At 52.3% G+C, this 14,682-nt stretch overlaps 1 protein-coding gene across 1 annotated transcript in view; it reads right to left on the bottom strand.

Moving 5' to 3' along the window:
* The window catches only part of LOC140460028 (large neutral amino acids transporter small subunit 2-like), a gene marked incomplete at its 3' end in the record, with an annotated part of 101,256 nt that overhangs the window by 58,408 nt on the left and 28,166 nt on the right, over positions 1-14,682 (bottom strand). Inside the window, 2 exon segments of the mRNA XM_072554435.1 lie at positions 12,446-12,597; positions 14,406-14,610. Coding sequence (XP_072410536.1) covers positions 12,446-12,597; positions 14,406-14,610 — 357 coding nt within the window.

Raw genomic sequence — 14,682 nt, 5'->3', positions numbered from 1 at the left:
CACACACACACTGTCTCTCTCTCTCTCTCTCTCTCACACACACTGTCCCTCTCTCTCTCTCACACACTGTCCCTCTCTCTCACACACACGCACTGTCCCTCTCTCTCACACACACGCACTGTCCCTCTCTCTCTCTCTCACACACACTGTCCCTCTCTCTCTCTCTCACACACACTGTCCCCCTCTCACACACACACTGTCCCTCTCTCTCTCACACACACACGCTGTCCCTCTCTCTCTCTCACACACACTGTCCCTCTCTCTCTTACACACACACTGTCCCCCTCTCTCTTACACACACACTGTCCCTCTCTCTCTCTCACACACACACTGTCCCCCTCTCACACACACACTGTCCCTCGCTCTCTCACACACTCACTGTCCCTCTCTCTCTCTCACACACACTGTCCCTCTCTCTCTCACACACACACACTGTCTCTCTCTCTCTCTCTCTCTCTCTCACACACACTGTCCCTCTCTCTCTCTCACACACTGTCCCTCTCTCTCACACACACGCACTGTCCCTCTCTCACACACACACACTGTCCCTCTCTCTCTCTCTCACACACACTGTCCCTCTCTCTCTCTCTCACACACACTGTCCCCCTCTCACACACACACTGTCCCTCTCTCTCTCACACACACACGCTGTCCCTCTCTCTCTCTCACACACACTGTCCCTCTCTCTCTTACACACACACTGTCCCCCTCTCTCTTACACACACACTGTCCCTCTCTCTCTCTCACACACACACTGTCCCCCTCTCACACACACACTGTCCCTCTCTCTCTCTCACACACACACTGTCCCTCTCTCTCTCTCACACACACACTGTCCCCCTCTCACACACACACTGTCCCTCTCTCTCTCTCACACACACACTGTCCCTCTCTCTCTCTCACACACACACTGTCCCCCTCTCACACACACACTGTCCCTCTCTCTCTCACACACACACGCTGTCCCTCTCTCTCTCTCACACACACTGTCCCTCTCTCTCTTACACACACACTGTCCCCCTCTCTCTTACACACACACTGTCCCTCTCTCTCTCTCACACACACACTGTCCCCCTCTCACACACACACTGTCCCTCTCTCTCTCTCACACACACACTGTCCCTCTCTCTCTCTCACACACACACTGTCCCCCTCTCACACACACACTGTCCCTCTCTCTCTCTCACACACACACTGTCCCTCTCTCTCTCACACACACACGCTGTCCCTCTCTCTCTCTCACACACACTGTCCCTCTCTCTCTTACACACACACTGTCCCCCACTCTCTTACACACACACTGTCCCTCTCTCTCTCTCACACACACACTGTCCCCCTCTCACACACACACTGTCCCTCTCTCTCTCACACACACACACTGTCCCTCTCTCTCTCTCTCACACACACACTGTCCCTCTCTCTCTCACACACACACACTGTCCCTCTCTCTCACACACACACTGTCCCTCTCTCTCACACACACACTGTCCCTCTCTCTCACACACACACTGTCCCTCTCTCTCACACACACACACTGTCCCTCTCTCTCACACACACACACTGTCCCTCTCTCTCACACACACACACTGTCCCTCTCTCTCACACACACACACTGTCCCTCTCTCTCTCTCTCACACACACTGTCCCTCTCACACACACTGTCCCTCTCTCTCACACACACACTGTCCCTCTCTCTCACACACACACACTGTCCCTCTCTCTCTCTCTCACACACACTGTCCCTCTCACACACACTGTCCCTCTCTCTCACACACACACTGTCCCTCTCTCACACACACACACTGTCCCTCTCTCTCACACACACACACTGTCCCTCTCTCTCTCTCTCACACACACTGTCCCTCTCACACACACACACACACTGTCCCTCTCTCTTACACACACACTGTCCCTCTCTCTCTCACACACACTGTCCCTCTCTCTCTCTCACACACACACTGTCCCTCTCTCTCTCTCACACACACACTGTCCCTCTCTCTCTCTCACACACACACTGTCCCTCTCTCTCTCTCTCACACACACTGTCCCTCTCTCTCTCACACACACACTGTCCCTCTCTCTCTCTCTCACACACACTGTCCCTCTCTCTCTCACACACACTGTCCCTCTCTCTCACACACACACTGTCCCCCTCTCACACACACACACACACCCCGCTGCCTTGAGCTATCTCATGATGGAGCTGTCACTGTGTTCCCCGTTGTGAGTTTGCTGTGACTGAGCTGTGGTTATGCCCACCCACCCACACCCACCCACCCACCCACAGACCCACAGGGCTGATCGAGTTGGGTGACCACACAGACGCAGCAGCAGCAGCAGCTATGCGTTTGCAGTCTCTGCCCTGACCGCTGGGCTGACTCACCGTCACTCGTGACTGTGTCAGTCTCGTGCTGGTCTGTCTGCCTCTCCCCCACCTTTCCTCTCTCTCTCTCTCTCTCCCCCCCTCACTCACACACTTGCTTTCCCCATCGATTTTCTAATGCTTTCCTATTTCTCAACACCGAGTCTCACTCCCTCACTGCGTGATCACAAGTCACTGCCCACACCCACAGCCCTGCCGTCTGGAGCCATCTCCTTCACCCCGTTACCCCACGGGATGTCTATCTGACTCTCCCCTCGTTCTCTCTCCCCCCCTGCCCCGACTCCCCTCGTTCTCTCTCCCCCCCTGCCCCGACTCCCCTCGTTCTCTCTCCCCCCCTGCCCCGACTCCCCTCGTTCTCTCTCCCCCCCTCATTCTCTCTCCCCCCCTGCCCCGACTCCCCTCGTTCTCTCTCCCCCCCTGCCCCGACTCCCCTCGTTCTCTCTCCCCCCCTGCCCCGACTCCCCTCGTTCTCTCTCCCCCCCTGCCCCGACTCCCCTTGTTCTCTCTCCCCCCCTGCCCCGACTCCCCTCCCTCTCTCCCTCCCAGCCCGACTCCCCTGGCACTCTCCCCCCGACTCCTCTTGCACTCTCCCCCCCCGCCCCGACTCCACTTCTACTCTCCCCCCCGCCCCGACTCCCCTCCCTCTCTCCCTCCCAGCCCGACTCCCCTGGCACTCTCCCCCCGACTCCCCTCGCACTCTCCCCCCCCGCCCCGACTCCCCTCGCACTCTCCCCCCCGCCCCGACTCCCCTCGCACTCTCCCCCCCCGCCCCGACTCCCCTCGCACTCTCCCCCCCCGCCCCGACTCCCCTCGCACTCTCCCCCCCCCCCGCCCTGACTCCCCTCGCACTCTACCCCTTCCGGCCTGACTCCCCTCGCACTCTCCCCCCCCGCCCCGACTCCCCTCGCACTCTCCCCCCCGCCCCGACTCCCCTCGCACTCTCCCCCCCGCCCCGACTCCCCTCGCACTCTCCCCCCCCGCCCCGACTCCCCTCGCACTCTACCCCCCGCCCCGACTCCCATAGAACATAGAACAATACAGCACAGAACAGGCCCTTCGGCCCACGATGTTGTGCCCAACTTCTATCCTAGATTAAGCACCCATCCATGTACCTATCCAAATGCCGCTTAAAGGTCGCCAATGAATCTGACTCTACCACTCCCACGGGCAGCGCATTCCATGCCCCCACCACTCTCTGGGTGAAGAACCCACCCCTGACATCTCCCCTATACCATCCACCCTTCACCTTAAATTTATGTCCCCTTGTAACACTCTGTTGTACCCGGGGAAAAAGTTTCTGACTGTCTACTCTATCTATTCCTCTGATCATCTTATAAACCTCTATCAAGTCACCCCTCATCCTTCGCCGTTCCAACGAGAAAAGGCCGAGAACTCTCAACCTATCCTCGTACGACCTACTCTCCATTCCAGGCAACATCCTGGTAAATCTTCTCTGCACCCTCTCCAAAGCTTCCACATCTTTCCTAAAGTGAGGCGACCAGAACTGCACACAGTACTCCAAATGTGGCCTAACCAAAGTCCTGTACAGCTGCAACATCACCTCACGACTCTTGAATTCAATCCCTCTGCTAATGAACGATAATACTCCATAGGCCTTCTTACAAACTCTATCCACCTGAGTGGCAACCTTCAAAGATCTATGTACATAGACCCCAAGATCCCTCTGTTCCTCCACCTGACCAAGAACCCTACCATTAACCCTGTATTCCGCATTCTTATTTGTTCTTCCAAAATGGACAACTTCACACTTGGCAGGGTTGAACTCCATCTGCCACTCCTCAGCCCAGCTCTGCATCATATCTAAGTCCCTCTGCAGCCGACAACAGCCCTCCTCACTGTCCACAACTCCACCTATCTTTGTATCATCTGCAAATTTACTGACCCACCCTTCGACTCCCTCATCTAAGTCATTAATAAAAATTACAAACAGCAGAGGACCCAGAACTGATCCCTGCGGAACTCCACTTGTAACTGGGCTCCAGGCTGAATATTTACCATCTACCACCACTCTCTGCCTTCTACCGGTTAGCCAGTTTTCTATCCAATTGGCCAAATTTCCCTCTATCCCATGCCTCCTGACTTTCCGCATAAGCCTACCATGGGGAACCTTATCAAATGCCTTACTAAAATCCATGTACACTACATCCCCTGCTCTACCCTCATCCACATGCTTGGTCACCTCCTCGAAGAATTCAATAAGACTTGTAAGGCAAGACCTACCCTTCACAAATCCGTGCTGGCTGTCCCTAATCAAGCAGTGTCTTTCCAGATACTCGTAAATCCTATCCCTCAGTACCCTTTCCATTACTTTGCCTACCACAGAAGTAAGACTAACTGGCCTGTAATTCCCGGGGTTATCCCTATTCCCTTTTTTGAACAGGGGCACAACATTCGCTACTCTCCAGTCCCCTGGTACCACCCCCGTTGCCAGTGAAGACGAGAAGATCATTGCCAACGGTACTGCAATTTCCTCTCTTGCTTCCCACATAATCCTAGGATATATCCCATCAGGCCCGGGGGACTTGTCTATCCTCAAGTTGTTCAAAATGTCCAACACATCTTCCTTCCTAACAGATATCTCTTCTAGCTTATCACTCTACCCCCCCGCCCCGACTCCCCTCGCACTCTACCCCCCGCCCCGACTCCCCTCGCACTCTCCCCCCCGCCCCGACTCCCCTCGCACTCTCCCCCCCCCGCCCTGACTCCCCTCGCACTCTACCCCTCCCGGCCTGACTCCCCTCGCACTCTCCCCCCCCCGCCCTGACTCCCCTCGCACTCTACCCCTCCCGGCCTGACTCCCCTCGCACTCTCCCCTCCCGCCCCGACACCCAACATGGGCGGCACGGTGGCATAGTGGTTAGCACCGCTGCCTCTCAGCGCCAGAGACCCGGGTTCGATCCCACCCTTGGGCGACTGTCTGTGTGGGGTTTGGACATTCTCCCCGTGTCTGCGTGGGTTTCCTCCGGGTGCTCCGGTTTTGCTTTTCACATCAGAGAGCGGTGGGAGCTGGGTGGAAGTGAAGTCGGAGCGCAGAGCCGGTCGGGAAGGTAAGTGATTGCTATTTGAGTGGGTGTGTTCTAGACCCCAGGCCCTACAAAGTAGGGTCTCCCTCCCTCCCTCCCTCCTCTAACCTGAATTAAAAGTCCACAGACTTGCCCCAAAAAGAGGGTCCGAGGAAGTTCCTGTGGATTGAAGAGTGAGGCTTTAGCTCAGGAGTCTTTGACAAGGAGGTTGAGTGAAGTGATTACACCACAGTTGAAGAGGGTGAAGACATGACTGCCAAGCTGGTTCAGTGTGCTACGTGCTTGATGTGGGAGGTCAACGACTCTGGTGTGTCTGGCTCGTATAAGTGTGGAAAGTGTGTCTGCGTTCAGCTACTGACCGAGCATATTGCAGCACTGATGAAAGGACTCGAGGACCGAGAGAACGAGATCTTTCTGGACAAGACCTTCAGCGAGGTTATTACACCAAACGTACCAGAAGGGAGCAGACAAGGAGGAAGGCAGAGAGGAGACAGGTGCAAGAGACCCTGGGGGAAAGTACCTGTCAGGAACAAGTTGAAGCTTTTGGAAACAGTAGAGACAGGCGACACTGCCAGTTCGCAAGGCGGCCCGGTCTGTCAATCAGAAGTTGGCGTGGAGGCAGAGTGGAAGAGTCGGACATCGCACAGAGCCGCGGTAATTGGGGACTCCATAGTGAGAGGGACTGACCGGGGTTTTTGTGGCAGCAGACGGGACTTAAGGATGGTGTGTTACCTTCCTGGTGCCAGGGTGAAAGACATCACAGACAGAGTACAGGAAATCCTCAAGGACGAAGGTGAAGAGCCAGAGGTGGTGATACATGTCAGCACAAATGATGTCGGGAAGAAGAGGAGGAACATACTACAGCAGGACTTCGGAGAACTAGGAAGAAGGCTGAAAAGCAGGACATCCAAGGTGGTTATCTCCAGTTTGCTTCTAGTTCCTCGGGCTGGTGAGACCAGGGACATGGAGATAATGGACTTGAATGTGTGGCTGGGGAACTGGTGCAGGAAGCAAGGATTTAAATTCTTGGATCACTGGGGTATGTTTTGTGGTAAGCATAAATTATACAAGAGAGACGGTTTGCACCTTAATCGGTTAGGGACCAGCATTCTGGCAGGCAGGTTTGCTACTGCAACACAGCTACGTTTAAACTAAGTAGCGGGGGGGAGGGGACAAACTGGATGCTTAAGAAGGAAATTGAAGGGAAAGTTAGAACAAGGGAAGTCAAGAAAGACAACTGTATTAATGAGACAGAAAACTCAAAAAGGGATCATGCTGTAAGGCTAGGGGAATAGGAGTTGATGGGAAGGGTGAGGTCAGTAACAAATTAAAAATACTATCTATGAATGCACGAAGCATTAGAAATAAGATGGATGAGCTTGAGGCTCTTTTGGAAATTGGCAGATACTATATTGTGGGGATAACTGAGACATGTCTTCAAGTGGACAGGGCCTGGGAAATGAATATACAAGGCTACACGTGCTATCGTAAGGACAGACTGACGGGCAGAGGGGGTGGGGTGGCTCTGTTGGTAAGGGATGATATTCAGTCCCTTGCGCGGGAGAACCTAGAATCAGGGGATGTAGAGTCAGTGTGGATAGAGCTGAGAAATTCTCAGGGTAGAAGGACCCTCATGGGAGTTATCGACAGGCCCCCAAATAGTAGTCTGGGTGTAGAGTGTAAGTTGAATCAGGAGCTGAAATTGGCCTGTCGCAAAGATGTTACTACAGTTGTTATGGGGGATTTCAACATGCAGGTAGACTGGGAGAATCAGGATGGTATTGGACCTCAAGAAAGGGAGTTTGTGGAGTGCCTCCGAGATGGATTCTTAGAGCAGCTGGTGCTGGAGCCTTCCAGGGAGAAGGCAATTCTGGATCTGGTATTGTGCAACGAACCAGTATTGATCAGGGACCTCGAAGTGAAGGAGCCATTGGGAAGTAGTGACCATAATACAATAAGGTTCAATCTGCAATTTGAGAGGGAGAGGGTACAATCGGAAGTGACAATATTTCAGTTGAATAAAGGGAACTATGGAGCTATGAGGGAGGAGCTGGCCAAAGTTCAATGGTGCAATACCTTAGCAGGGATGACAGTGGAGGAACAATGGCAGATATTTCTGTGTATAATGCAAAAGATGCAGGATCAGTTCATTCCAAAAAGGAAGAAAGATCCTAGGAGGAGGTATGGGTGGCTGTGGCTGACGAGGGAAGTTAAGAAACATATAAAGTTAAAAGAGAAAAAGTATAACGTAGCAAAGATGAGTGGGAAAACGGAGGACTGGGAAGCTTTTAAAGAACAACAGAGGATTACTAAGAAGGAAATACAGAGAGAAAAAATGAGGTACGAAGGTAAACTGGCCAAAAATATAAAGGAGGATAGTAAAAGCTTTTTTAGGTATGTGAAAGGCTAAAAAATGGTTAAGACTAAAATTGGGCCCTTGAAGACAGAAACAGGGGAATATATTACTGGGAACAAAGAAATGGCAGAAGAGTTGAATTGGTACTTCAGATCTGTGTTCACTGGAGAAGACACAAGCAATCTCCCTGAGGTAACAGTGGCTGAAGGACCTGAACCGAAGGGAATTTATATTTGCCAGGAAGTGGTGTTGGAGAGACTGTTAGGTCTGAAGGTTGATAAGTCCCCGGGGCCTGATGGTCTACATCCCAGGGAACTGAAGGAGGTGGCTCGAGAAATCGTGGATGCATTGGTGATTATTTTCCAGATTTCGATAGATTCGGGATCAGTTCCTGCAGATTGGAGGGTGGCTAATGTTATCCCACGTTTTAAGAAAGGTGGGAGAGAGAAAACAGGAAAATATAGACCAGTTAGTCTGACCTCAGTGGTGGGAAAGATGCTGGAGTCTATTATAAAAGGATGAAGTTACGACACATCTGGATAGTAGTAACAGGATAGGTCAGAGTCCACATGGATCTATGAAGGGGAAATGATGCTTGACTAATCTTCTGGAATTGTTTGAGGATGTAACTCTGAAGATGGACAAGGGAGATCCAGTAGATGTAGTGTACCTGGACTTTCAGAAAGCTTTTGATAAAGTCCCACACAGGAGGTTAGTGAGCAAAATTAGGGAACATGGTATTGGGGGCAAAATATTGACTTGGATTGAAAATTGGTTGGCTGACAGGAAACAAAGAGTAGTGATAAATGGCTCCCTTTCGGAATGGCGACGATGACCAGTGGGGTACCGCAGGGATCAGTGCTGGGACCGCAGCTTTTTACAATATATATTAATGATAAAGAAGATGGTATTAGTAATAACATTAGCAAATTTGCTGATAATACTAAGCTGGGTGGCAGGGTGAAATGTGAGGAGGATGTTAGGAGATTACAGGGTGACCTGGACAGGTTAGGTGAGTGGTCAGATGCAGTTTAATGTGGATAAATGTATGGTTATCCACTTTGGTGGCAAGAACAGGAAGGCAGATTACTACCTAAATGGAATCAATTTAGGTAAAGGGGCAGTACAAAGAGATCTGGGTGTTCTTGTACACCAGTCAATGAAGGTAAGCATGCAGGTACAGCAGGTAGTGAAGAAGGCTAATAGCATGCTGGCCTTCATAACAAGAGGGATTGAGTATAGAAGCAAAGAGGTTCTTCTGCAGCTGTACTGGGCCCTGGGTGAGACCACACCTGGAGTATTGTGTGCTGTTCTGGTCTCCAAATTTGAGGAAAGACATTCTGGCTATTGAGGGAGTGCAGCGTAGGTTCACGAGGTCAATTCCTGGAATGGAGGGACTACCTTACGTTGAAAGATTGGGCTTGTCTGTCCTTGAGTTTAGAAGACTGAGAGGGGATCTGATTGAGACGGATAAGATTATGAAAGGATTGGACACTCTGGAGGCAGGAAACATGTTTACGCTGATGGGTGAGTGCCGAACCAGAGGTAGACCATTTAGGACAGAGATGAGGAGAAACGTCTCCACCCAGAGAGTGGTTGGTGTGTGGAATGCTCTGCCCCAGAGGGCAGTGGAGGCCCAGTCTCTGGATACTTTCAAGAAAGAGTTGGATAGAGCTCTTAATGATAGTGGAATCAAGGGTTATGGAGATAAGGCAGGAACAAGATACTGATAGAGGATGATCAGCCATGATCATAATGAATGGTGGTGCAGGCTCGAAGGGCAGAATGGCCTACTCCTGCATCAATTGTCTTTTGACTCCCTTCGCTCTCTCCCCCCCGGCCCCGACTCCCCTCGCTCTCTCCCCCCCCCTGCCCAGACTCCCCTTGCTCTCTCCCCCGCCCCAACTACCCTCACTTCCAGAGTCCCCTCACTCTACCTCACCTAACTGCCCTTGCCATCCCCTCCGTCCCTGACTCCCCTCGCTCACCCCCTTTCCCGACTCCCCTACCACACTGATTCCCCTCACCCACTCCCCATCTTCCGCCCAGCACCTTTGTCCCCCTTTCCACCTCTCTCCTCCCACTCTCCCATCGCTCACCTACCTGCCACCAACACTCCTTCTAACACCACGGACCCTTCCCCACCCTCACAGCCCCTGCTGTTCTCATCACCTCACCCTCTCATCCTCAACACACTCCCACCTCCACTCTCTTTACAGGGGAAGCATGACTGACTGTGTGACTGTACAGGGTCAGTGTTTATTCAGCAGGGGATGGATTACTGACTGTGTGACTGTACAGGGTCAGTGTTTATTCAGCAGGGGAAGGGTTACTGACCGTGTGACTGTACAGGGTCAGTGTTTATTCAGCAGGGGAAGGATTACTGACTGTGTGACTGTACAGGGTCAGTGTTTATTCAGCAGGGGAAGGGTTACTGACTGTGTGACTGTACAGGGTCAGTGTTTATTCAGCAGGGGATGGATTACTGACTGTGTGACTGTACAGGGTCAGTGTTTATTTAACCGGGGATGGATTACTGACTGTGTGACTGTACAGGGTCAGTGTTTATTCAGCAGGGGAAGGATTACTGACTGTGTGACTGTACAGGGTCAGTGTTTATTCAGCAGGGGATGGATTACTGACTATGTCACTGTACAGGGTCAGTGTTTATTCAGCTGGGGAAGGTTTACTGACTGTGTGACTGTACAGGGTCAGTGTTATTTCAGCAGGGGAAGGATTACTGACTGTGTGACTGTACAGGGTCAGTGTTTATTTCAGCAGGGGAAGGGTTACTGACTGTGTGACTGTACAGGGTCAGTGTTTATTCAGCAGGGGAAGGATTACTGACTGTGTGTCTGTACAGGGTCAGTGTTTATTCAGCAGGGGAAGGATTACTGACTGTGTGACTGTACAGGGTCAGTGTTTATTTAACCGGGGATGGATTACTGACTGTGTGACTGTACAGGGTCAGTGTTTATTTCAGCAGGGGAAGGGTTACTGACTGTGTGACTGTACAGGGTCAGTGATATTTCAGCAGGGGAAGGATTACTGACTGTGTGACTGTACAGGGTCAGTGTTTATTCAGCAGGGGAAGGATTACTGACTGTGTGACTGTACAGGGTCAGTGTTTATTCAGCAGGGGAAGGGTTACTGACTGTGTGACTGTACAGGGTCAGTGTTTATTCAGCAGGGGATGGAATACTGACTGTGTGACTGTACAGGGTCAGTGTTTATTCAGCAGGGGCAGGGTTACTGACTGTGTGTCTGTACAGGGTCAGTGTTTATTCAGCAGGGGAAGGATTACTGTCTGTGTGTCTGTACAGGGTCAGTGTTTATTTAACCGGGGATGGATTACTGACTGTGTGACTGTACAAGGTCAGTGTTTATTTCAGCAGGGGAAGGATTACTGACTGTGTGACTGTACAGGGTCAGTGTTTATTCAGCAGGGGAAGGATTACTGACTGTGTGTCTGTACAGGGTCAGTGTTTATTCAGCAGGGGAAGGATTACTGACTGTGTGACTGTACAGGGTCAGTGTTTGTTCAGCAGGGGAAGGATGACTGACTGTGTGACTGTACAGGGTCAGTGTTTATTTAGCAGGGGATGGATTACTGACTGTGTGACTGTACAGGGTCAGTGTTATTTCAGCAGGGGAAGGGTTACTGACTGTGTGACTGTACAGGGTCAGTGTTTATTCAGCAGGGGATGGATTACTGACTGTGTGACTGTACAGGGTCAGTGTTATTTCAGCAGGGGAAGGATGACTGACTGTGTGACTGTACAGGGTCAGTGTTTATTTAGCAGGGGATGGATTACTGACTGTGTGACTGTACAGGGTCAGTGTTATTTCAGCAGGGGAAGGGTTACTGACTGTGTGACTGTACAGGGTCAGTGTTTATTCAGCAGGGGATGGATTACTGACTGTGTGACTGTACAGGGTCAGTGTTATTTCAGCAGGGGAAGGATTACTGACTGTGTGACTGTACAGGGTCAGTGTTTATTCAGCAGGGGAAGGATTACTGACTGTGTGACTGTACAGGGTCAGTGTTTATTCAGCAGGGGATGGATTACTGACTGTGTGACTGTACAGGGTCAGTGTTTATTCAGCAGGGGAAGGGTTACTGACTGTGTGACTGTACAGGGTCAGTGTTTATTTAGCAGGGGATGGATTACTGACTGTGTGACTGTACAGGGTCAGTGTTATTTCAGCAGGGGAAGGGTTACTGACTGTGTGACTGTACAGGGTCAGTGTTTATTCAGCAGGGGATGGAATACTGACTGTGTGACTGTACAGGGTCAGTGTTTATTCAGCAGGGGCAGGGTTACTGACTGTGTGTCTGTACAGGGTCAGTGTTTATTCAGCAGGGGAAGGATTACTGTCTGTGTGTCTGTACAGGGTCAGTGTTTATTCAGCAGGGGAAGGATTACTGACTGTGTGACTGTACAGGGTCAGTCACTATCCAGGAGAAGAGGCAGGGATGAAGTGAGGATATTAATAGCAACAAGGAGGATTAGGGAGGAGGGAAGTGGGGCTGGAAGGAGGGGCTAGGGCGACAGTGAGGAGTGGGCGGTAGAGGTCGGAGGCAGTGGGAGAGCACAGAGGCCAGGTGGGAGCTGAGATCCGGGACTCGGATCGGGAATACCCGAGGTGGTGATTACTCACAGAGACAGACCCCAGCGAGGAGTCGAAGTCCCAGGTCCGGGGCGAAGCAGCTGGGGAACAGGGGCTGCAGCACGTAGTTGGAGAAGGTCAGGGCGATGACAGCCTGGTTAGTGGGGTAAATAACCAGGACGGCGATCCACAGCCTCAGGAATCTGAGCAGGGACAGAGACAGAGACAGAGAGAGAGAGAGAGAGAGTCAGCGGGATGTACAGTACAGAAACAGACCCTTTGGCCCAACCCGGCCAACGCCAACCCAGATATCCCGAACCTAATCTAGTCCCGTTTGCCAGCCCTTGGCCCGTATCCCTCCAAACCCTTCCTATTCATGTCCCCATCCACCTTTTAAATGCTGTCATTGTACCAGCCTCCACCACATCCTCTGGCAGCTCATTCCAGACACGTACCACCCTCTGGGTGAAGAAATTGCCCCTTAGGCCTCTTTCCCCTCTCACCCTAGACCTCTGCCCCTCTCATACTGTACTTAGGCCTCTTTCCCCTCTCACCCTAGACCTCTGCCCCTCTCATACTGTACTCCCCCACCCCAGGGTAAAGACTTTGCCTATTTATCCTATCCATGCCCCTCATGATTTTATAAACCTCTATAAAGTCACCCCTCAGCCTCTGACACTCCAGGGAAAACAGCCCCAGCCTGTTCAGCCTCTCCCTGTAGCTCAAACCCTCCAACCCTGACAACGTCCTTGTAAATCTTTTCTGACCACTTCCACGTTTCGGGCGGCACGGTGGCTCAGTGGTTAGCACTGCTGCCTCACAGCACCAGGGTCCCAGGTTCGATTCCAGCCTTGGGTGTCTGTCTGTGTGGAGTTTGCATATTCTCCCAGTGTCTGCCTGGGTTTCCTCCGGGTGCTCTGGTTTCCTCCCACAGTCCAAAGATGTGCAGGTTAGGCTGGATTGTTTAAATTACCCATAGTGCCCAGGGATGTGCAGGTTAGGGTGGATTGGCCATGCTAAATTACCCATAGTGCCCAGGGATGTGTAGGTAAGGGTGGATTGGCCATGCTAAATTACCCATAGTGCCCAAGGGTGTGCAGGTTAGGGTGGATTGGCCGTGCTAAATTACCCATAGTGCCCAGGGATGTGCAGGTTAGGGTGGATTGGCCATGCTAAATTACCCCATAGTGCCCAGGGATGTGCAGGTTAGGGTGGATTGGCCATACTAAATTACCCACAGTGCCCAGGGATGTGCAGGTTAGGGTGGATTGGCCATACTAAATTACCCACAGTGCCCAGGGATGTGCAGGTTAGGGTGGATTGGCCATACTAAATTACCCACAGTGCCCAGGGATGTGCAGGTTAGGGTGGATTGGCCGTGCTAAATTACCCACAGTGCCCAGGGATGTGCAGGTTAGGGTGGATTGGCCGTGCTAAATTACCCATAGTGCCCAGGGATGTGCAGGTTAGGGTGGATTGGCCATACTAAATTATCCATAGTGCCCAGGGATGTGCAGGTTAGGGTGGATTGGCCGTGCTAAATTACCCACAGTGCCCAGGGATGTGCAGGTTAGGGTGGATTGGCCATACTGAATTACCCATAGTGCCCAGGGATGTGCAGGTTAGGGTGAATTGGCCATGCTAAATTACCCATAGTGCCCAGGGATGTGCAGGTTAGGGTGGATTAGCCATGCTAAATTACCCATAGTGTGAGGTGCATTAGTCAGAGGGAAATGGGTCTGGGTGGGTTACTCTTCGGCGGGGCGGTGTGGACTGGTTGGGCTGAAGGGCCTGTTTCCACACTGTCGGGAATCTAATCTAATCTAATCCTTCCGACAGGAAGGAGATGAGAATTGTACGCAATCTTCCAAACACGGCCTAACCGTTGTCCGAGCACGGTCAGCCGAGTGAGGGAGATGAGCTGAGTGACTGGAATCGCCCCTCCCCCCCGCCGGACCCCAGCCCAAGCCTGGCCCTGGCCCAGCCTCAGCTCCACACCGCGCCCGCTCACCCGGCCAGTCCACCGAAGATGTCCTTGACGTAGGAGTAGTCGCCGCCGGATTTGGGGATGGTGACCCCCAGCTCGGCGTAGCACAGGGCGCCGATGGCGGTGATGAAGCCGGTGATGATCCAGACGATCAGGGCCAGACCCACCGAGCCGGCATTCTCCATCACTCCCTTGGGTGAGACGAAGATGCCCGAGCCGATGATGTTGCCTGGGGGAAAAAAAAGATCGGAGCGAGAGAGAGAGAGAGAGAGAGAGAGAGAGAGAGTGAGAAAACATGGAG

The sequence above is a fragment of the Chiloscyllium punctatum genome, chromosome 36, assembly GCF_047496795.1.
Source record: "Chiloscyllium punctatum isolate Juve2018m chromosome 36, sChiPun1.3, whole genome shotgun sequence".
NCBI classification, from domain to species: domain Eukaryota; kingdom Metazoa; phylum Chordata; class Chondrichthyes; order Orectolobiformes; family Hemiscylliidae; genus Chiloscyllium; species Chiloscyllium punctatum.
Note: the sequence above shows the minus strand (reverse complement) of the source record. Positions and strands in the feature narration are given on the sequence as shown.